General features: G+C 41.7%; 1 protein-coding gene across 1 annotated transcript; it reads right to left on the bottom strand.

Moving 5' to 3' along the window:
* Positions 1-3118: 3118 nt before the first annotated feature.
* Positions 3119-11170, bottom strand: DYNLT3 (dynein light chain Tctex-type 3). The gene is made up of 5 exons (XM_082717914.1): positions 10850-11170; positions 8208-8249; positions 5976-6099; positions 5240-5317; positions 3119-4951 (listed from the first exon to the last, which is right to left on the bottom strand). Exons 1-5 carry the CDS (start codon positions 10988-10990, stop codon positions 4875-4877), a joined length of 462 nt encoding a protein of 153 aa, XP_082574040.1. The 5' UTR covers positions 10991-11170; the 3' UTR covers positions 3119-4874.
* Positions 11171-23656: the final 12486 nt, after the last annotated feature.

Genomic DNA, 23656 nt, shown 5'->3' with positions numbered 1-23656 from the left:
TAAGAATCAGTCTATGGATAAGCCTTCATTAGGTCAGGTGTTCATGCCAATGCAATACACAGCTATTCCTGGGTAAAGAACATCCTCTTTCCCAAATTATGAGGCAACGTTATTTCATCTGTGCACTCTGCACTTTCTCGAATGTGATTTCTGCTAACAGGAGGCATTGAATGGGACATGATTACCATGTCTGGTATGCATGGGAGATTCTCTAGAATCCTCACAAAAAACCCCAAAACCAATAAAACCGGAAATGTTGACTTTTTACAATAATGTTCTTTAAGATATGGTGATAACATGAACTCCAATAAGATATAAAATGATCTGCTGACCAATGAAAAGTTAGGGGATATATATACCAAAAAAAGAACACTTTAGTTTTGGAAAAGTTGTGCTTGCTTCGGCAGCACATATACTAAAATTGGAACGATAGTTTTGGAAAAGTTGATTTGTAGCCTTTCTTTTTGTAGGGAGAATACAGATTAGGCTTACTGATAAGGTCTCTCTGAGACCAAGAAAATAAAAACATAATATATAAAAAATGCTTTGTGTCCCTTTGTAACTGAGAACAATAAAAGGAAAAAAAATTCCTGGGTCCATTAACATCTAATTATTTTTAAGGTTTTTTTTTAAAGATTTTGTTTATTAGACAGACAAAGATCACAAGTAGGCAGAGAGTCAGGCAGAGAGAGGAGGAAGCAGGCTCCCCATGAAGCAGAGAGCCCGATGCGGGGCTCAATCCCAGGACCCTGGGGTCATGACTTGAGCTGAAAGCAGAGGTCTTAACCCACTGAGCCACCCAGGCACCCCAACATCTAATATTTTAAGTGTCCAGGAAACACTGCTTCCTCTAATGCAGGGGTTGGTAAACTCTGCCAGCAGGCCACTTGTTTTTGTAGTTTCCCTGGGACACAGCCATACCCATTCACTCACTGTATGGCTGCTTTCATACCACGCCGGCATACCTCAATAGTTGCAAAGGCCTGCAGAGGCTCAAATATTTACTAGATGACCCTTTATGAAAAAAATTGCTTTACTTTTATTAAGAAATCATTATTCTAACCCTGATCCTTTTGGGTGGTATTCTATATGAGCATTAACTATGAAGGCTATGTTCAGTCATGCAGCTTAACTCAAATTCCTGGCCTATGAAATGAAAGGTCAGTACATGCCCATATCTAATAATTTTCCTGCAGATTTTCTCTGTAAGGTATTAGAGGGGATGAAGATGAGTTGACAGAACTTTCATTACTGGCTCATGTAAAACTCTGCCCTGAGAAACCCAGACTGAAATATCTCATTAAAAGCTGGTGTTCATTTAAAAAAAAAAAGGTACATAAAAAGATGAAGCATTCAGTAAAATAAAAAGGCATGTTTTGGCATGAAAAAAGTCGAATATACATTACTGGATAAGCCCAGGCATCAAATTCTCTGACCTGGTGAGGCAGAGCTGCAAAGAAACTTCCGCATACAGTCTACACCCTTAAAAGATCCCAGAGTGTGTGTGTGGGGGGAGTTGCCCATATTTTGTGCCCTGCAGGGAAGATACACATCATACCAGGGGTGCTGTAAGCATCTGTTCAAAGTCCCAGCTTCGTCCCTGAGATCCTTAGTAACCATTTTGGAAAGAGACTCTTTTCATGAAGCAGTGCGGGTCATTTCTAAATAATCCTGGATTGTCCATTTATCCTACATATCCAAGGATGACATAGAGGGACATTAAGTGGAACCTCAGTGGGAATGATTGAGTTTGCAACTGGCATGGTGGACTGGAATCTCCTGGGCCACCTGATGTAGAAGGATGATGGCCATCTGAATCTTGCAAGAGCTGAGTGTTTAAGAAGATCCTTTTACAGAGAATTTCACAAATATACAAAAGTCAATTTTTCTCATTTTTCTAGCCACAAATGTAGCTCCACCTTCTGGATTTTAAAACAAATTCCCCTTGGGTAGATTCTAACACATGGGGTGCAATTTTCAGTTCATCTCTCAAACTCCTTTGGTGTCCACTATGTGAAAAGACTACTTCCTTTGTCATAAAAAGCCAGTTTTCTCTCAGTTTTGAGAGACTTGTCAGGAACAGTCAAGGTTTTGTTTTTTGTTTTTACTCAACCTTTGAAAATAAAATCTGCAGTATCTTTTTTTTTTTTTTTAAAGATTTTATTTGACAGAGAGATCACAAGCAGGCAGAGAGAGGGGTAAGCAGCCTTCCCACTGAGCAGAGAGCTGATGCAGAACTCGATCCCAGGACCCTAAGATCATGACCTGAGCCGAAGGCAGAGGCTTAACCCACTGAGCCACCCAGGCACCCCAAATCTGCAGTATCTTAAGATTACTTTAAATATGTGATGACTGTATGTGGTGAAATGCTTTCAGTAACTCGTAATTAGATAACATCCAGCTTGGGGAGAGCAAAAAAGTACTTTTTACTGGAGAAAATGTAATGAGAGGTTACCATCAACTTAAGGCAGCACCACCACTTTACAAACATAAAATTGCAGCTTTACAAAAATCCGAGTTAGTACTTACATTTGAATACACTAATTTTACATACTTAAAGTCTTTAATTTAAAAAACAACAGCAACAATTCAATTGAAAGTTGACAAACAGGACAGAATTCCTTGCCAAAAATAGTCATTAAAAGCTAATGAATAGTTACAGAATGTATTTTACATTGACTTTTTTAAAAGTGAAATTTTCTCTTAAGGTCACAGGGTAAAAGGCACAAAATAGAAGCTATTAATTATGTTGTAATGTTGAATACCGGGTTTGGGTTGCTATTTTAATGGTATTTATTCTGTATGCTGTATCTATGTGGTCTGACATTCCTTTCCCTTATTCTTCTTTAGAATTTTTTCAAGTAAGCACAATGCCGTTTTTAAAAAAGATTTTATTTACTTATTTGGCAGAGAGAGAGAGAGAGAGAGATCACAAGTAGGCAGGCAGAGAGAAAGGGGAGGCAGGCTCCCTGCTGAGCAGAGAGTCTGATGTGGGACTTGATGCCAGGACCCTGAGATCCTAACCTGAGTCCAAGGCAGAGGTTTAACCCACTGAGCCACCCAGGTGCCCCCACAATGCCATTTTTAAACTCTTCAATGATCACGCAAGAAGCAAAAGCACAGCACAGGAATATAATCTTTATTGTATTTTTAAATAAAAACAGAGCAGATAGCAAGTTCACGAGGTATATTTATTATTCCTTTAAAATCAGGCCTCAATAACAATAATCAAAAGCAAGCCTTAACCAAACAAATATTTTGGTCACTATTATAATCTTCAAGGGCACAAAAGCCAGCAGTGCAAAGTAAAAGAAAGGTAATGGCTATGAGAATTTTTGACGTGCCAAAAAACGTCTATCACCGCATGAAACTCTCTCCTTGTATTTTCTTAATATTCTTCTTAAACATTGAAAAATTATTCAGCAATATAGCAAACATGCACATAGTATTCCTACAAGAATACCATCACTGTCTTAATATTGTCAGTACTAATACTAAGCCTTTCTTTCCCCTCAAAATGCAATGAATCGTGGTTCCACTCCCTATGTATATTAGTGTTAGTGGTAATACGTAAAATTTTGTTTTCCAGCATAAATAACCAGATTGACTTAGCGTTTGGTGCCCAGTTGTCAGACCAACTATCTACCACCATCTATTTTCTCATCTTTTATTTTCTTAATAAATACAGCTACATTTCATAAGCCCTGAGATATTCATTAACCTGCTAATGATTGTATACTTTTAATTTATACTTGACTCTACTCAATTTGAACCTCATGTAGTAAGTATTTAAATTACTTACAGATGGTTATAACTAAACCAATCACAAAACTGACTATCTATATAGTTATACTGCTAGTAAGGCCTTTAACTAATAGTTGCATATTATATGCATTTTTTTACTTGGTAGGAGCAATGCTTAAACTGACAATTCTCCATCAGCAATACGTGCTTTTCATTTTGCTTGTTTCTATGTGGATAACCAGATTCATTTTCTTCTTGTAAATAATTCTTTATTCCTTCCCCAAATATGTTAGCTGTCCCACTGAACAGGTGCCAAAGGTAACTTAGAAGTCGCACAGTATATTGATAATTACAATGCTGAGAGAGAAATAAGCATATAATAAGGATCCCATACATGTCAGCTCTACGTGAAATGAGTCAGTGTAAGGCGGCTGTCAGTGTCATGTACTTTTTAGCACACATGGTCATGAACTTTGCCGAACTAGAGAATTCAGGTTACCAGATTTATTTGGCCCTCAAATGTAAATCCAAGAATTTTAAACTTAAAAAACTGTTTCGACAATTCTCAGAAAAAAGTAAATAAATCGCTGATGGTTGCTACTATAGTAATAGTTGGTAGGGAAAAAAAGCCGAACAGAATTATTTCCTACTCAATGATATATAGAACTAAGTGAAGAGAAAAAATGAAAAACTAAGAAGGGTTAGCTAGTTATTATTTTCTGCACATTTATCTTTGCAGCTTTTTTGGGGGGGGTCATATATTTATCCCTGTTAACTTCTCTGGATGAAAGAGAATTTTATTATCTGAACGGATTTTCCCATCTTCCTAGGTACATGCTGGTGAAAAGCCGGTGTAAATATAAGATTATATTTTTATGTCATGCCATATTTGCTTTTGTTTTTTGCCAAAAATAAATTTTTCCTATTTAAATAATGCCAGATAGAATATGAGATAATCTGCCAACTCACTATGAGATTGCTTGCTTATAATACTCAGTTTTCATTGGTAGCTTTTGAAGCATATTGCACACTTGTCATCTAACACATTACTAAGTAACTACTACTCTTTTTAGAAAGGATACACTGACAAATTCTTAAGTTAATGGCTTTGGCCGAACATTTTTAGTCTGTTACAGGACAATAGCAATAGCGAAAACATTGACAATACAGTTCATGGTTCGGTTCTCCCATCTTATGGTACAGGTTCCTGAAACACACACAAAACGAGAACTCAGATGAAATATCAGCAAAATATTGAAATTGCGAGGGAATATATATACACATTTTTCATCAGTTTTAATATATTATTTCCTGCAATCTGCTAAATCTTCACATTTCATCTCTCTCTGAAGACATACTTGTGGCTAGGTAAAAAGCGATCCTATTGATAGCCTTTTCAAAATTTAATTAGAGATAAACGAGCATTTGATCATAAGTGCACTGTTTGACCCTGCCGGAAGTTGGATTCTGTATAAATCAGCTTAAGGTCTCTTACCGTCAGATGTAGTATCCCAAAAACATGAGCTGGCTGTGTGAAAGCCATAGGCACTCCTCTGGACCACTGCACAGGTCACTAAAAATAAAGTTGCAGCGTGAGAACACTAACAAAGGAAAAGATATCTCAGATATCTGAGTATTTGAGTTCAGAGCTCTACAAGCTGTAAAAAGAACAGAAAACAAAGCTTTCGGCAAACAGAAAAAAATAAGTCCTCTTGATTATCTCCCACCACAATTCTGACCCCACTGGATCCAGTCTGTTGCCCACTGCCATGACCACTGGTGATTATGCTGCAGGAAAAATCTGGGCCAAATCACGTGCCTCATTCCCTGGGCATAATCCAAACACAAGAAATGAAGAAAAGATTACACTGTCTAAACAACTACCGTGTGGCGCTTTGCCATCCCATGTATGTGTGGGGAGGCACGGAGCTCCTGATGGGGTGACCGTAGGGCTGAGTGGGTCTCTGTGGAAGAAGGCAGCTGATACAAATGTAAAACGGGCTGCTGCCAAGGACAGGCAGGTGGCTGGCAGGAGCTCCAAGTGCTTCCAAGTAGCGAAAGCTCTCCATCTTTTAGGTATTACCAGATACTCTCGTTGGAGCAGTAAGCTGGAAGTCCTTCACATCCTATTAGAATCCAACTTGTCTATTACTCATTTACAGTCTCTAAGTTCAGAGAAGACCGTGAGGACAAAGGGGAGCAAATGAGGGAGGAAGGTCACTGATACTTACCAATATATTTATAAGCTTTTCCCAACTTAACCAGATGTGTCAAGGATTGCTCCACTATGCTTGCGGTCCACTGGTTGATGTTGTTCTGGTTATAATCCTCACCACCCAAGACTCCATCTATACACTAAAAGGGCAGAGGACAGTTAAAGACCTGTACAAACCACAGCAAAAATTTATTCAAAACAAAAAAAATTAATAACCCCAAAAAAGCATCTTAGAAAATAGGCTTCTGGTAAATACTTTATTATGTCCTGTCTCCAGCTGTTTTGGAATTTTCAGAGTGTTCCTGCATGTATCATCTCACTCTATGAGATACTATGGGCCATATAAAGATCAACAGGACATGGCCTCTGTTGTAAAGAACTAGCAGAGAAGCTAATAAAAGAAATCTGTACCACAAGAAAGACTAATCAGGATGATAAGCTATGTCATAAAAGGATTATGGAGGGGAGTGGAGATTAAAAAAGGGTGATATTAATTGGTTGAAGGTTGGCTTTGAAACAGCTGGGATTTGAAGAGGTTTCGGATACTAGAAATAAAGCAGGAGTCCAATTTAAAAAGCGAATTCTCATGTGTAAAAATTACATGTTTGTTGATATTATGTAATTACTCAGCCATAAAGCTACCACCTCCCGCCACTAAAAGTAAATGAACAAACCCCACTTTTCAGGTGCCCCAGCACAAGACCGTTGAATAATTTTCCAGTGCTCACTCACATCCACCTCTGGATGGTTAAGGCCACTGGTTTAGCGTCACAATCTTAGGTGTAAGGTCACTTCTGCCACCTACTCACTGTGACCTTTTGCAAGTGACTTCACCTCTCGGAGCCCCTATTTTCCTAATCCTTAGAGATAAGATCCTCATCCGGTTATTGTGAAGATGGAGTGAGATGAATGTCAAGCGCTCAAGTCCAGTGACTGAGACAGAGTAAGCCCACATGAAACCTTACAGATCACCATCGTCACCCTTATCGCTGCTGCTGTTCTATTCCTTCTGGCGTTATTGAGATGTAACTGACCTATAACAGTGTGTAAGTTCAAGGTGTACAATGTGATCACCTGATGCACAGATACACTAGGAAATGATCACAATAAGGTTAGTTATGTAACATATCCATCCCTCCATGCAGTTACCACTTTGTGTCTTTGTGGTAGAAACATTTAAAATCTACTCTCAGCAGGCTTGGAGCATACAATGCTGTGTTGTTAATTGCAGCCATCCTGCTATACTACGGAGTTTGAACACATGAGTCCGAACTTGAAAAATATGGCAGGATCTTCAGGGGCCTGTCTAGCTTTCTCAGACCTTGGCTTGATCCTAGCTGTATAAGGCCAGCCCTGGGTGAGTTCTGGGTGAGCTTGTGCCCTAGAACATTCAGACAGGTGAGGCACTGTCTTAGGATGGACTGAGGAGGTGCTCAGTGCCCAGAAGGCAAGCCAACACAGCCCAGACTTAGAGGCAGGTAGGGCCTGCTAGGACACAGCCTCAGCCACCATACCTATAATACAAGGTTGCCTTCTAGGCCAGCTCAATTTCCCCCTGGGATTTGGCACAGTGAAAAATGACTCAGGACTATTAAAAGTGTTCATAAATACCTTACCCCACCGTGTAGTCTGTATGGTATACCACTACAGTAATTCAAGTTTCTCTGCCAGAACTGATTCCCAAATAGAACTTCTTGTCTGTTTGCCTACTAGTAGGACCAGATTTCATGTTTCAAATACTTAAGGTTTTGATTTAGCATCATATCCGTGTCTATAAGATGGTAAGTGATTATTTTTTCAATTAAATTTGGCTACAAAAGCGTATTTCTAGCATCTTTTGACATATATTTTACATATAGTTTACCTGTATAAAAGCGTGTGGGTGTCTCACACACACACACACACACACACTTTTATAGCATTAACATTTAAACTAATATTTGGCCTACCAGAATAAAACTTCTTTTATTCAAAAGACAGAACATCAGTTTTACAAAACAGCAAACTAGTTTTCTAGACTAATACTCCAATATCACTTTCAGAGTAAGCTCCAGGATGTCTGAGAGCATACGATAAAACAGCTTTCTAAGGCCCATCTCTGTGAAGCACCCCCATAAAAACCGAGTAAATATTAAAAATCTTGTTTGAATAGTAAGGTTTCTAACTTTGTACTGGAAGTCAAAAACAGAGCTTTTTAAAGTTTCCATCAACGCAGGAAGCTTCAAGACCAACAAGACGTGTAACTCACCTCTTTAACAATATTGTGCGCTTCATCAGCATTGAAGCCAACCTAAGGGGGGAAACAAAAGATACAGCTGCTTTCAACAGACTTCCTTTCATTGCTAGCTGTGACGACACGCAGAATACCCTAGGCTGGCCTGGGCAGGTCTTAGTGACAGCAGACTGTAGTGGTAAGGGGAGTCAGTTCTTTTTTTTTTTTTTTTAAGTTTATTTATTTATTTATTTGAGAGACAGAGTGTGAGACTGGAGAGTTCAGAGGGAAAGCAGACTCACTGCCAAGCAGGGAGCCCGATGGTGGTACTCGATCCTGGGACTCCAGGATCATGACCTGAGCCAAAGGCAGTTGCTTAACCAACTGAGCCACCCAGGCGTCCCAAGGAGGGGTCAGTTCTATACAGGCTGCTAATCCCACCGAGAATACTTCTTTTTTTTTTTTTAAGATTTTATTTATTTATTTGACAGAGAGAGATCACAAGTAGGCAGAGAGGCAGGCAAAGAGAGAGGGGAAAGCAGGCTCCCCGCTAAGCAGAGAGCCCGATGTGGGGCTCAATCCCAGGACCCTGAGATCATGACCTGAGCTGAAGGCAGAGGCTTAACCCACTGAGCCACCCAGGCGCCCCCCACCGAGAACACTTCTAAAGTTGTAGGATGCTTTCCCTACCAACCTCTCTCAAGATTTGATTCATAAGGACTGTGGCATAGCTTTGGCAATCACATTTTTTTAAAGAGTGCTTTACTGGTGATTTGATGGATGTCCTAGATTGAGCAGCTTTGTATTGTAAAGCTCAGGAAATAACAGGAAGAGGATATAAAGAAAGAGGTATACACATACCTCAGTATATAGGAAAAGACCACAGCAAGTAAGAATGAGGTGGTTCATGAGAAGAAACTGATTAATAGACTGTTTTCAATTTTGTTTTTTAAACTTACATGGGACAAAAATGTGGCTTCTCTGAGTTAAAGGTTACAAAAATGCTTGATCTAAATTAATGTCACTTTAGTACTGTAACAGGCCTGGCAAATTAGCCTTTGCTGTGAAGTGGCTTGACAGAATTCTGAGTTAAAAGCAACTATTAATGACATCCAAGTGTCCTAGAGCAGGGAACCAGGCTATGTGACTAAGACTGCAGTCTAAACTCAAACTCTTTAGGTAATATGTGATTTGTTTCCATGGAGACATTTTAGGTGCTTTATGACATCACCATTTTTGTAAATCTCACTGTGCAACTTAAAATTAGTTAAAAAAAAAAACCCATCCTGGAAAAGTATCATTTTGAGTATAGATTTAAATTATTTTCAACTCATTTAATTACACCAGAGAATTCCCAACAACAAAGGAATAAAACCCTAAACAATTAGCGTTGTGGAAACAGCTCTCACATTTTGACCCTCTCATAATTATCATTTTACCTTAAAATAAGGTTATTATCTATTTGCAAAAGTGGCCTATGAATGTCCATTTCACTTCAATGGGGAAGGGCACCAAAAAACCAGGTAGTACCAGGTGGCCATGGTAACACATGTAATTTTATTTCTTTTAAAATATATTTAGGAAGTACTACCATACAGAACCCTCTTAGGAGTCAGAGGAGACTAGCAGTTGTTGGGGGATATGTCTGTCTGAGAGTGAAACTGCTTGTGCCTCAACTTGTAAAATAAGACTACTTTTCCAGCAACCTACAAGTATGTCTGCTACCTGAATCACAAAAGTAATGAATTTAAGTGTGGTCGTAGCTTCAGCAGAATTTCACCTACAGACAGATGGATGGAAAGCCCTTTCCAGGGCTCTAATAACACACCATTTTCTGTGGCACCTCCTCCAGGTGCCTACTTTCATTTCACTGCATCATTCACCTGTGGCTGAACAGAAAATGTCTTTTGTCTATTCTGCCCTTCAGGCCTGTCAAAGGTTATGCTGGGATCCAAAAGGCCTCATCGTCCTAAAGGTTAAGTGAAGCCCGAGTTGTAGGTGTGTAGTCAGAGGCCTGGGTTCAAATAGAGCGTGTCATCCCGGCCAGTTTTCACTTTGGGCAATTTACTTAGTCGCTATGAAAGTCAGAGTCCCCATCAGTAACAGGAAGATAACTGACATCATGGGGTTCTGGTGAGGCGCCGGGAAGCCTGAGTCAGTAAGCAAGGGCTCCTAATCCATGAACCACCTCCTTCCAGCCCACCCAGGCCACAGTGCCACCGAGCGGCTCTGCCATCGGGGCCTCGCTCGCGAGGCTGCCGCACCTGCTTCGGGTACGCCAAGGGGCGGAGGAAACGGCCGGGCAGACAGGCTTCTAAGGCCAGTCTCAGACGGGCGGCGCCCGACACCCCATCCCCACCGACGCACCCCGAGTCCGGCCTTCCACCCCTCGGCCCCGATTCCCCGCCCAGCCCACGGTCTCCCAGTCGCCCCTGCCACCCGAACTCTCAGCCCACCCTCAGGGTCCCGGGGTCGGGGGCTAGGGCTAGGCCGGGCCGGGGACCGGAGCCAGGCCGGGCGGGGCGGGTCCCGGCCAGAAGGGGAGGGGAAGACCCGGGCCCGGAGGGAGCCGCACCCCTACTCCCGGGGCCGCCCGGCGCCGGGAGACCACCCGGCCGAGACGCCTCGCCGAGGCGGGCGGGGGCGGGGGTCGCTCGCGGGCGGCCGAGGGGCGGTACCTCATCGCAGTGGCGGTGGTAGTCCTCCATGGTGGCGCCGACTCTCCCGGGGGGCGGAGCGGCGGGCGGGTCGAACTCCAAGGCAGCACTGGGGCCTCCAAGGTGGCTCCGCCTCCATTTATGTAGGGAGGCGGTCCCCATGAAGGCCCCGCCTTTGTGTCGTAACGGCGCCACCTTGTCGGTGGTGCGGGAGGGTTCTGCGCGACACCGTTTGCCTGCGACCTTCCTGGCTACTGGGCTGGTTGGTGAAGCGCAGGGGACTGTGACCCTGTGGGTCTGATGGGGTGACCTAGTTTTAGTACTCCGCAGTGTCGGCTGAGGGCCCACTGCTGTGTTTATGTATACGTATTATTTCGTCATCATCTAGCCAATAAACGCGGTTAATGTAACAGTGAACAAGCTACTGTGATTTCTTCACTCACTAGCTACATTACTTGCGTGAACTGACCTCCCACAGCCTCATATGAAAATTTAATGTTATACCTATTTCACGGTTGATTGTAAGACTCAAATGCAATGTTTATATACATAACTCTTAAAAGTAAACGCTCCCACGCCGGTGCTCCTCGATGGCTATATAAAAAGAAATGATTTATAGGAAAGGAGGTGCAAATATCCTAAATTATGAAATTTAGCAGAACAATGATTACATTTATCTAAAGATAGTATACTAAGTTCCAGATGATCCTCAGGATTTCCTTATGTAAACTCAAAATAGCCCAACAGGTTTCCTGCTGGTACTGTATCATCCCATTTTATAACATGACACTGAGATACAGAGAGTTGAAGCCATTTGTGGAAGTTCACCTATCCAGTGAATAATAGAAAGATTTAAACTCAGAGAGTCTGATAGCAGCACCCAAGATCTTAACCTAAATTAGTTTCCTATTGCTGATATAACCAATTACCATAAATTTAGTGGCTCTAAGTGGCACAAACTTATTATTATCATTATTATTAAAAGATTTTATTTATTTATTTGACACAGATCACAAATAGGCAGAGAGGCAGGCGGGGGGTGGGGTGGGGAAACAGTCTCCCCACTGAGCAGAGATCTGGATGTGGGGCTTGATCCCAGGACCCTGAGATCATGACCTGAGCCGAAGGCAGAGGCTTAACCCACTGAACCACCCAGGTGCCCCCAAACTTATTATTTTTAAAGCTTATTATTTCACAGTGCTAGAGGGCAGAAGTCTAAAATGGGTCTGCAGGACTGCCTTCCTTCTGGAGACTCTAGGGGAGAATCCATTTACTTGCCTTTACACATTCTAGAAACTGCCTGCCTTCCTTGGCTCATGACCCCTTCCTCCATCTTCAAAGCTGGCAATTCAGTATCTTTTCTCCTCTCTGACCTCTACTTCCATCCTCATATCTTCTCCTCCTGTCTCCCTCTCAAGGTCCTGAACTTCATCATCTCTGTAAAGTGCCTTTTGTTAGTGAGATGACATATTCACAGGTTCCAGGGATTTTCAGAGGTGGACATCCTTTGTGGGGTAGGAGTTGGGGGGAGGGGATGCATTACTCAGCTTATCACAACCATTACTCTCCTAAATTGAGGCTGGAAAGTTCATTACTATTCTAGTCCAACTCTTATTTTACAAGTAAAAGTAGAACTCAGAGAGGCACGTAATTTGGGCAAGGACACGTGGTTATTAGCCAGATCCCAGGGCGTCTGAATCTCAGATCTCTGCCTTCTCTGCTCTCGTTTGTTGTTGTTGTTGTTGTTTTTTGTTTTGTTTTTTAAGATTTTATTTATTTGACAGAGATCACAAGTAGGCACAGAGGCAGACAGAGAGAGAGGAGGAATCAGGCTCCCCGCTGAGCAGAGAGCCCGATGTAGGGCTCGATCCCAGGACCCTGGGATGATGACCTGAGCTGAAGGCAGAGGCTTTAACCCACTGAGCCACCCAGGCGCCCCTCTGCTCTCGTTCTATGAGGTCGGCTGAACAAAACTGGCCTGTGTACTTCATTGTGTGCACTTTGTTACCAGGTTGTCCTAAGTTGTGCCTCATGTCCGAGTTACTGCAGAAAAGCTGCATTTGTTATTCAAAGAGGAAGACTGTTTCTCTTTTTTCAGGATATTTTGCATACCGAAGTTATTGCAATATGGGGACAGGTATCATGCCCACTTGTTTTGCAATCACAGTGAAACAGGTAATTCCCATAAGAAACCTCTTCTAGAATTAGAAAGTATTTAGTTCACTTCAGGATGATTCATCTTTGAGAACCAGAGTTTGTTTTTCAAGTTATGAGGTACCACTTTGGGAATGAAAAATTCTGCATACTTGAACATGACACTTAAAATCACGGTTATTAATGTTCTTACCAGTAGACCATCATATGTTTCATGACTATTGGTGGGCCTCTCTAATTTGTAGTGCTAACCCTGCTTGGCTACGTGTTCTGTTTTGGGCATGCGTCTATAATCTTTTTGTTTCTAGTATGCGAGCTAATATAAATCAAGACTTTCACACAGTACTATTTTAAGGCCTTTATTCTATCTGGTCCCAATATGACAGCACAGCACAAACCATTATTACCAAAGAACATTGCAAGGTAACACCATTTTCCTATTTATCAAAACTAATGACCAAGAGTAGAACACTACTTTTTAAATTGCTTTATTTAGGATGAACATGGATCAACAATAGGACAGGGAATAGAAGATATAGATGGAGCAAGAAGTTACTGTGCTCATATCTACTTCCTTTCCTTTTGAAAGCACTGATCGCCAGTGTAGACACGTGAGGAGAAATGTCCTCTCTGTGATGATCACTATGCTATAAAATTAGTCTTTGCAGGACTGAAAAGAACAGGAAGTGAACTTTGGCTGCAAATCAGAATCACAAGAGGAGATTTTAAAAATGATCTAGGCTGGACCCCACCTCCTGAGATTCTGATTTAATTGCTCTGGAGAGGAGCATGGCAGCAGGAGTTTTTCAAAAGCTTCCCCCGGTGACTATAACGTGTAGTCTGGGTTGAGAAGGTTTGGTGAAAAATCCTCTCTTTCCCCCAAAACAAGGTAAGTTGGCTTTTTCTGGTAAGACTTAAACAGAGTTCTGCCAGAAGTTAGAGAAGGAAGCCATATAAATTCTTGGGGCTTCTTTGTGATCTACAATTTGGTCATTTATTCATTCATCAAATATTTGCTTAGCACCCACTCTGTGCCAGGCATTGTGTTAGAGCAGTGGTTCTCAATCGGGGGCAATTTTTTCCTCTTGGGCTCCCGCAAACATTTGATAACATCTGGAGATGCTTTTGGCCATCATAGCTAGTGTGGATACCACTGACATAATGAGTAGAGGCCACGGACACTGCCGAACATCCCACAATGCGCACAGGGTAGTGTCCCCACAACAAATCCTATTTTACACAAAATAATAGTGTTGAAGTTGAAAGACAGGAAAAACCTGTGTCCATGGCATTCATGTGTATTTGCAGACATATATGTATACATGTATATGGGACATCAGGTAGCGAGAAGCGGTACAAAGATGATTTAAGCAAAGTGAGGGTAATGAGGTGTGATGAGGGAGAGGCTATTTGGGTTGAGTTGATAAGGCAAGGCTGCTCTGAAAAAATGATTAAGCGATCATCTGAGTGATGTGAAGGAGTTAGATGGGAACATGAAAGTGAGATTAGAAGTTGGATTCAAAATGGGAAATTAGATGAGAGAACTTTGTGATCTCTCAGAGCAGAAGGGACTTGCCCTAATTTCAACACGAAACCGGTTATGGAGGCCTCGGGCTCCGGTCACGTTCAGCTCTTGGAAGCGTGAGAAGAGTAGGATTAATCAGGGTTGGGATGTCTCCAGGTGATTTTAGCTGAGGAAGAGAGGAATGTGGGTTTTGAAGGCATTTTCAGAGGAGGGAGTGTGCTGATAGATCACGGACTCCAAGCTGAGTAAGTAGCAACAAATAGTGAAAAGGCAACAGGGTCATGGCGTCCGAGGTCCAAGCGGGGTCAGAGAATTACTGTGGTGAGCGTTTTAGGAGAAATGCGATGGGAAGAAAGAGACTGAGGGTCAGAGAGTCAGATGACTTGAAAAGAACTTGGTGCCTTCATTATACCATTATCTCACAGTGCCATGGGCCTACAAGCCAGGGGAGAGGGGCATTACCGGGAGTCAAAGAAATTTGGTATTGGTGTCCCAGCAGGGGGACAATGCTTTCATCAGCTTCTGTGGCTTTTATCTGATGTCCTTCTCTGGCTTTTTGGTACTGGGGTGGTCAGGATATGAGTGAACAGGGCTCTCTGAGTACAAAGCCGAGGTTGCGGTACCATGATTAGCAAACGGGCAAGGGGGAGGTAAGCAGGCACCTGGGAAGAAAAAGAAAGACTTGCTTCTACAGGCTGCTGCCTTCCCTTCCCTATAGATTCCTGCCTATAGAGAGGAAGACTTTCTTCCATAGAAAGACTTGCCTATACAAGCTGATGCCTTTCCTGCACACTCAAATTCTGTATGAGATATCCAGCCTATGTTTTTTCCTCTTTCCTGTCCTGGTCTGTGCCATGAATTTTTATCATGATTCAGTCCTTGTTCATGCAGCAAAAGGTGAAATGTAATTTGCTTGTTCACACGGTTGCAGGACAGCCATGGGAATGTTTTTGGCTAAGGTTTAGGGGATTCATTTATTTGTGTGTTTGGGACCCTCCTCTTGCCATTTCTAGTGAATGGGGCAATTTTCGAACCGTTTGTTGAACAAAAAATTTCACTCACTTTATGGGCAATCCACGCCCCAGCTCATGCACAAATTACAAACTTGAAACAAATCTTAGGGCTCAGCATATTTCCTAACATCACAGAAGGGAAAAAGAAAATCTTATTTAGTGTCTCTTTTTAAGTGGAAAGAAATGCTGACCTTTTGATCCGGGGCATAGGCTATGACCCTATTGTCCCTCATGGTGCTTGTTGTCCTGAAGGAAACTATAAACTGGTAAAAAAAACAAAAAAAAACAAAAAACGTATTTCATGAGTCAGTTCTGCACTGATTCAGAGAAAGAGCAGGTGTAAGGAAACCTATTAAATCTCACCCAGCTCTTAATTTCTGTGATTCTTCTAAACCATGTCTCATAAAGGACATTTCTTGATGATTTTGAAGGACGGGATAAGGTATTTATGAGCATAAAATGCCTTCATTAAGTTTAGTCATTTTTGCTCTTCACAGATCTGTGTCCTTATCAGAGGAAATAATTCATTGTCCAAGTTTATATGCTAATGACCCTCTTCATAGTCAAAGCACATTATAAATATTTATTCATAGGCCAGATGAGGACCTTTAAAGTGGTTAATTTTAAAACAAAGCAACTTCTGTATGGGGAGAAAATAACACTGAATATGAACAAAATGAGCATTTTGTGCCCTGGTTTTCCCTATAACAAAGCCTTTGCTAAGAACTAACGCTGATCATGTCTGCTTAATCAACACATGATCCATCTCTAGTTTTCAAATGCATAATCAAATATAAACATGTACAGATTGACCTCAGTTGACACGAATGGATTATGTGTATATTTCTCATTGTAATAAGCATCATTATATACCCTCTTCCTCAGGTCAAGATATGGATGATACAGATGTTGAACAATGGGCCAAGACTACGTGATTAAACACATTTTCTATTCCACTATTCCAAGCTCTAAAACTTAGGGATCAGCACGAATGAAAATATTCAAGGCCCAACTGTCTCTTTCCAGACACAGACAAGGGCATGGAGAACAGGAAAAACTGTTCCCAAAGGGCTTTCTGCCACCTCAGGTCTCACCTTTGTTTCACCCCTAGGTTATGTTTGATGGAATGGGGGATTCAGAGCCTGGAGAGTGGCAGTCTAGAAGGTGAGGACATTGGGTCCGTGTGGCAGCCATTTGTTCAAATGGGAAGAAGGCCCTCCCTGGGGGGTTTGCCCCAGGGACATCTCTCCTGAGTCCTTATGGAATTTGGTTTTGGGCTGTTTCTTTTGGAACCATCATAAAGTGAGAAAAGCTATTATTTTCTTTGATTCTTTGTTAGCTAAACATTTAACACTTAAATGTATCCAACTCATTTGGCTTTTCTCTACCTACATCACACTGGTAGAAAATTCCCCTCAGCGAATGACATGCGCCTCCATGATACCTGTCAGGCCTCCACCCACAGCAGACCTTTCAGAGCAGCGGGGGAAACCTCTGACACTTCTCTGGTCTGCTCAGCACTGGTTCTCCACCTCAGCTCTTATACACTTTCTCTCACTCTCCAACCCTGTGACTCCAGAACTTTCCTGTCACTATCTGCATATTGCTTCCCACTTCACCAGGAAATGGAATCCATTGCCCAAGGCCTCCTTTCACTCCTTGCCACCTTCCATAAGAGCACACTTGCAGGCCTCGCTGTTCTCTGCTTCTCTTATCACAGAAGTAGGAATCCCTCTGCCAGTTCTTTGACATCTCTTTCTTTCTTACAGAGTATGGAAAAATATTTTTCTTCTTCTTTCTCCTTTGTTTTTCATCTCACTCCTTCTAGGGTTTATTAGAACTGCTTACCTGTTTGTCTTGTATCTGTCACGCAGGTGTGTAACCTCCCAACCAGGGACCTGCTCTATTCTGTTTCTTTTTTTTTTTTAAGATTTATTTATTTATTTGACAGATAGAAATCACAAGGAGGCAGAAAGGCAGGTGGAGAGAGAGGAGGAAGCTGGCTTCCTGCTGAGTTAGAGAGCCTGATGTGGGACTCGATCCCAGGACTCTGGGATCATGACCTGAGCCGAAGGCAGAGGCTTTAACCCACTGAGCCACCCAGGCGCCCCTCTATTCTGCTTCTTATGTATTTCTAGAGCAGAGAATGCCAGACTCAAATTTTATTTTCTTTTAAGAAATGAATGAGAGCTAAGAAGGATGTGTGGTACAGCAGAGTAGTGTTATGGAACCCAGAATGTTCTATGGTACCATTTCAATTATTTTGTTCCTTTTGAGCTCTCCTATGTGAGTCTTTACTGATAAGTTGTCTTTCATCAACAAAGCTGTGGTGCTCTTGGAACACTTACCTGTAGTTGCTTGTTTATATCTAGGCCAACACAGTCTATATCCTTGACCACTTGTCAAGTTTATGGCATTCATACTGTGTCATGCTACCAAGGGACTATGAACATGTAAATTTCTCAGTGAATTATTTATCAGAGAGTTTATAATAAAACTCTACTTGAGAAGAGGAAGCTACAGGAGAAAATATTTTGATAGAATTATACTTACTTATTCCTTTATATTTCCTGGAGCATTGCACAGTCCATAAGAGATACCAATGACATGGTTGGAAACAGTGTGCTTTACCAAGAGAAAAGCATTCAACCATTTATATAAACAAGGAAAGTGAAGGTCAGCTTCAGAAAATAGTATGCCATCCACTAGGGGGAAAAAAACCTGTTTAAGCCCTATCATTTAGAGGTTATATTTGAGGTCAAAATAAAATGAATCATTCACTTCCAGCTATCAAATGTCACATTGTGAATTTTTCTTGAAGACAAGTAGGAGGAAAAAGCAGTATAAAATCTGTTTCTGTGTCACCTCGTACCTCCGTAGGCTAAAACAAATTTTGGTGTTTTGTCTTTGCCCAGTAGACTTTGTTTTTTTTTAAATTTGGAATAAAATTAATTACATATTTTTATTTTAAATAACTATCTCAATAAGTGTTTGTTGATGACTTGCTATGTTGTAGCACTAGCTTGGACTTGGAGGGATGAGAGAAAGGAAGATGATGCTTTAACTGAGCTGACTTGTGGAAGTGGGCAGATGGTAACCAGGCTAAGGGTGGTAAAACCACCAGAAAGAAGTACCAGAATGTTCAAAAGCATGAGGCATGAAAAATTAAAATGCATGTGGAAGGCTACAGATGCTTCCGTTTGGCTAGAGAAGTGGTACATGTAGAGATAGAAAAGTAGGACTCCTGAATATGGTGGGGGGGGGGGGTACAAGGAGTGAGGAGAAAAAGGAGCACCAAGGATGAAATTTGAGGAAACACTCACACCCAAGAGGTGAGCATCAGAAGAGCCTTCCAAAAAGAGAGAGAAAAAGCAATTATAGAAGAAGTGATTATCACACACTGAAAAAAATCCGCAGAGTAATAGAGTAGATAAGTTACACTAATGACTAATTTTTCACCCTCCTTGTATCTACTCCTAGTATTATGTAAATTTTCAGTGCCCTCCCACTCTGAATCTAGGCTTGGTCACATGACATACCTTACCTAATGGAGCGTTAGCAGATGTGACACAAACAGATCTGGAAAGCAGCTTGCTCAACTGGGCCTGTGCTCTTGCATCTCTGATAGGAGAAAGACTAGCCTGGGTAGCTCACTGGACATAGCAGAAGGATAAGCCACCATCAGCTAAGCCTAGCCTGCATCAACCAACCTCCATCTGACCTGCACACTTAACATCAAAACACTCAGTGATTGTTGTTTTAAGCCACTAACTTCTGGAGTGCTTTGTTATGCAGCAATAGCTGACTGATGACACAGTTTCAAGGAGAGAGTGGCTAGTGGTTCGGAATGCCAGGGAAAGAATTATGAATTGAATTATGCAATTAGAAGGATTCTGGTGACTTTGATCAGAGCTGATTCAATGAAATGGTGGGGTCAGAACCACAGCTGCAGAGGATTTGAAAAATATAATGATAACACAATCTGTTGTTTTATGGTGATAGACAGGCAACACAGTGTGGAGAGATAGAGGGCAACATCTAGAGGAATATGGATAAAGGGAAAGAGTGCTAGCTGAAGGTAGTGGAGATGCGAGTCCTTTTGTATGCTCTGGAGACAGAACCAGCAAAGAGGAAGTGTTCAAAAACACAGTAGAAAGAGGGAATGGCCTATGCAGAGTGATCCCCAAACAAGTACAAGGTGACCACTAAGGCAAAGAGGAAATTGCTTTAGTTAGAAAAAGGGGCAATTAGGGGCACCTGGGTAGCTCAGTCAGTTAAATATCTGACTCTTGGTCTCAGCTCAGGTCTTGATCTCAGGGTTGTGAGTTCAAGCCCCACATTGGACTCCACACTAGGTATGGGGCCTACTTTAAAAAATAGTGTACTTTTCCACTGAGCTGCAAAGAGAGAAATAAGAGTTGGAATAAAGATAAGTTTCCAGGAAAGAATAGAGAAGTTGAAGAAAAGTGACACTAGGAGCTCCTATATTATGGCTTCTGTATAAATAGAAGAGGGTATTGATTCTGGGAGTTTGCAAAGTCATGGTACAAACAGTGAGAAGAGTGATAGACCTTAGTTGTTGCTATTAGGTGAAGAGAGGAAAGAGTTACTCCAGTATGGAGTCAAACTCAGGATATTTTACCAACTAAAGCTTGAGATATATTTGTATTGGTAAGAATACATATTTGTATGATTTCTCTAGATAGGTTTGTAATCCAGGTCTAGGGGTAGGTGGGCAGCTGGAGGGACTCTAGTTTGGAATGCTGCAGGGCAGTATAGGGCAGTATGGTAGAAAGCAAGATCTATTGAATTATGTAAAGACCAGATAGGAAAAGAAGTTGTATCAGTACAGCTGTGTGATACAGCCATGAGCACCAGAAAACCTTACTGTATGTAATAGCTCAAGTAAGGATGAGATGATTTTTCTCATACAAAAAAAAAAAAAAATCCTGAAGAATGGATGCTAAGGTCATGGTGTAACTCCAGTGTCATCACTGTAGCATCAATATGTAATTTTTTTTTTGGTCATCCTTGTCATATGGCTGTGATCTTTGTGGGTGCAGTGCAGTGGCTGAACAATTGTCTCATCACGTTTGAGTTGGAGGCTGGAAGGAGGAGGGAGCCAAGGGCTTTCTCTTAACAAAGATTTCTTCAGGAAGGGAAGCCTTCCACTGTGACTTCCCCCAACCTCTTCAGACAGAACTGTGTCACACTTCACCCCTCCTTGCAAAGGTGACCAGAAATTCAAGGTCTCAATTTTCCAGCATCTATCCTACACCCCCATGGATTGCTCAGGGAGGAGGGGGTTTGATATGGAAATGAACCAGTGTATAGTGTCTGCTACAGAAGTGAGATCAGGGAGGAGCTGACACAATGCAAGAAAACAGAGGAATCAAAGATAGAAACTTTCAACAAACTTGAATATCGGGTGTGGTAAAAAATATGAGAAGGCTAGAGATATTGGAGGTTAAAAATTCTGGTGAAGGAATTTAGGGAATGAGATATCGTCATTGAAGAGCCCATGAGAGTAAAGTTTCTTCAAATTGAGAAGGTTTAAGAAAAATCATACTAGAAAGAATCTTCTGTATGGATATTGGCATTTCTCAGGATGATAGAGACGCTTGGGGCTTAAGTAAAAAGTTAGTGTTGTATATTATATATACTATTATATCAGTGAAGAAAACAAACACATGTCTAAAACCTTCAAGAAATCAGGATGAGTCCAAAGAAAATCAGACAGCAGGTCCAAGAGAAAGTTAATATTCATCGATCACGTCAAATAAGTACTGCTAAATGTCATCCCTCAAATGATAATCATCGATAATTTTTTGGAAGTCGGTTGATTGGCTTGGTGACCTTCCTGATTTGGGATGGGCTCAGTTCACTTCAGCTTTCCTCATTCACATCTCTCTGGTCGGCTGTCTATTAAAGTCTCAGGTGGAATGATGAGGCCCTTCTCCTTGTGCCCTCTCACCTTCTATCAGATGAGCTGGGACTTATTCTCATATAAAGGTACGAGTCCAAGAGAGAACGCAGAAGTGCAAGGTTTCTTGCCACCTAGGCTCAGACTTGGAACAATATCACTTCTTCTGCATTGTGTCACAAGTTGGCCCACATTTAAAAGGTAAAGGAAAAGGACTCCACCTCTTCAAGGGAGGAACTGAAATATCACAACTCAAGGGGCGTAGATATAGGGGACAGAGGACCGGGGCCATTTTGGCTATTGGTCTACCATGTTGTTTATTTTCTCAAGTCATTTATTGAGATTCATGACCACGGTAAGTCTGACTATATCTACTTCATGAAAATAAGCATAAGTGCTTACAGTTTGACTAAGTGACTTCTCTTAGATTATTGAGATGGGATCATCTGAAGTGGCTGTAGGTGGTAGTTATAAATATGAATGGACATAAGTCACTTAGAAGTTTGAAGAGTTCTCTGTTTCTAGGTTAAATTCCAACTCTAGTAGTTACTGTGCATACTGATCTCTTTTGCCTTTTCTTTTTGTTTAAACTTTTTTTCTTTTTTTAATATTTTAATTATTTATTTGACAGACAGAGATCACAAGTAGGCAGAGAGGCAGGCATAGAGAGAGGAGGAAGAAGGCTCCTGCTGAGCAGAGAGCCCGATGTGGGGCTCGATCCCAGGATCCTGAGATCATGACCTGAGCCGAAGGTAGAGGCTTAACCCACTGAGCTATTCAGACGCCCCTCTTTTGCCTTTTCTTTAATAGCAACTTTATTCTCATCTTGCCAGCCAGGTAATACATATAGAGTCACTAATGAGCTGCTTGGCTCTTATATGCCTGATTTATTAAGCCACTTGTTAGAATGCTTGACGCTCAGGCAGACAGTTAGAGCTTTCTGCTATTTTCACAAGAGTGCTGAGAAAGGGGAGAGAACTTTTTGTAAACCCGGTGATCCTCCACACAGCTGACACAAACAATATCAAACTTGGTGTTCTCAAAGCTGTGACTACCAAATGTTCTCCCGACTGTTCTCCAGTCAGAGCATACACACGTCCATCTGTGTCAGCGTGCCTCCTTCTCTTGCTTCCTCTTCTCCTCTCCTCCTGCCCCTTCTCCAAGTTAGCTCTGTGTGAACACGGGTTTAGACAAGAGTAAAAGAACACTCGGCCTGCTTTCCCTGGGTGAGTGAGTTTCTCTAACAGTGATGCTCCCAAGTGCCACAAAGAAGCTGTTGTCAGGTTGTGAAACCGGAGTGGAAACCCAGTTCCCTCACTGATTGTTCTTTGATGCATTACTTCGGGAGCCATGAAACAGAGAAGATTTAAGACCAATAATAGTTCTTCACAGAGTTCAATGAAACAAGTTTTCCCTTGAAAGTCACTTTATTTCCAGTGGTACTTTCCATGCCAGTGTGTTAAAAAAAATGTCACTGAATCAAGCTTTTTATTAACTTGTCAGTATATCCGAAGTGTTCTACAGAACCTCCATGGGGGATTTTCTTGTCTTTTAAACCTACACATTGCCACATAGGCTTTCCTCCCTAATTAGCCCTGACAGGTTCTCTTTAGAGGAGCTATCCCACTCTCCGAGTACAAGAAGGAACATGTGGGTGGAAATAGATTTGGATCATTTGCTAGACACGGAAAGAGAAACCAACAGCACTAATGGCATATGGCTGGGAAGGGAATATTGGACAAATAAGTCCAGGGCAGTGAAGTCATATAAGTCAAGAGTGGATTGAGGTAATCACACAGGCGGCTCATTCCAAAAGAACTGGAACATCTTGGATCCTCTGGGGACTGAGATTTTCCCCAGCTCCAGGTCATGTTACTGAGTTCACAACCCTAGTCCACACTGTGGGATCTGAGATTTTTTTGGTAGCTGCCATTACTTACTTTATGGAAGTCTCGGCTAGTCAGTTACTTGGTGTCTGGGTGTTTTCCAGAGTACATCTTCCTCGATTGCACAGATTTTTATGCCCTGCACTGCGAATGCCCATTTGGTTTCCCGTCCTTTTCCCTGTTCCAATATACTCAGATTTTGAAGAGATCATGAATATGCTTTCATGTCACTAGAAATTCATTTGCTTAGTCTAAGGTAAAATCCAAATTCATCTGATATGCACAAAAATAGGCCAGAAACCTGTTGGGTAGTTTTGGTAGCATCAG

This window comes from Mustela nivalis (assembly GCF_964662115.1).
Source record: "Mustela nivalis genome assembly, chromosome: X".
In the NCBI taxonomy this organism is placed as follows: domain Eukaryota; kingdom Metazoa; phylum Chordata; class Mammalia; order Carnivora; family Mustelidae; genus Mustela; species Mustela nivalis.
This window is presented reverse-complemented; position numbering and strand designations above follow the sequence as displayed.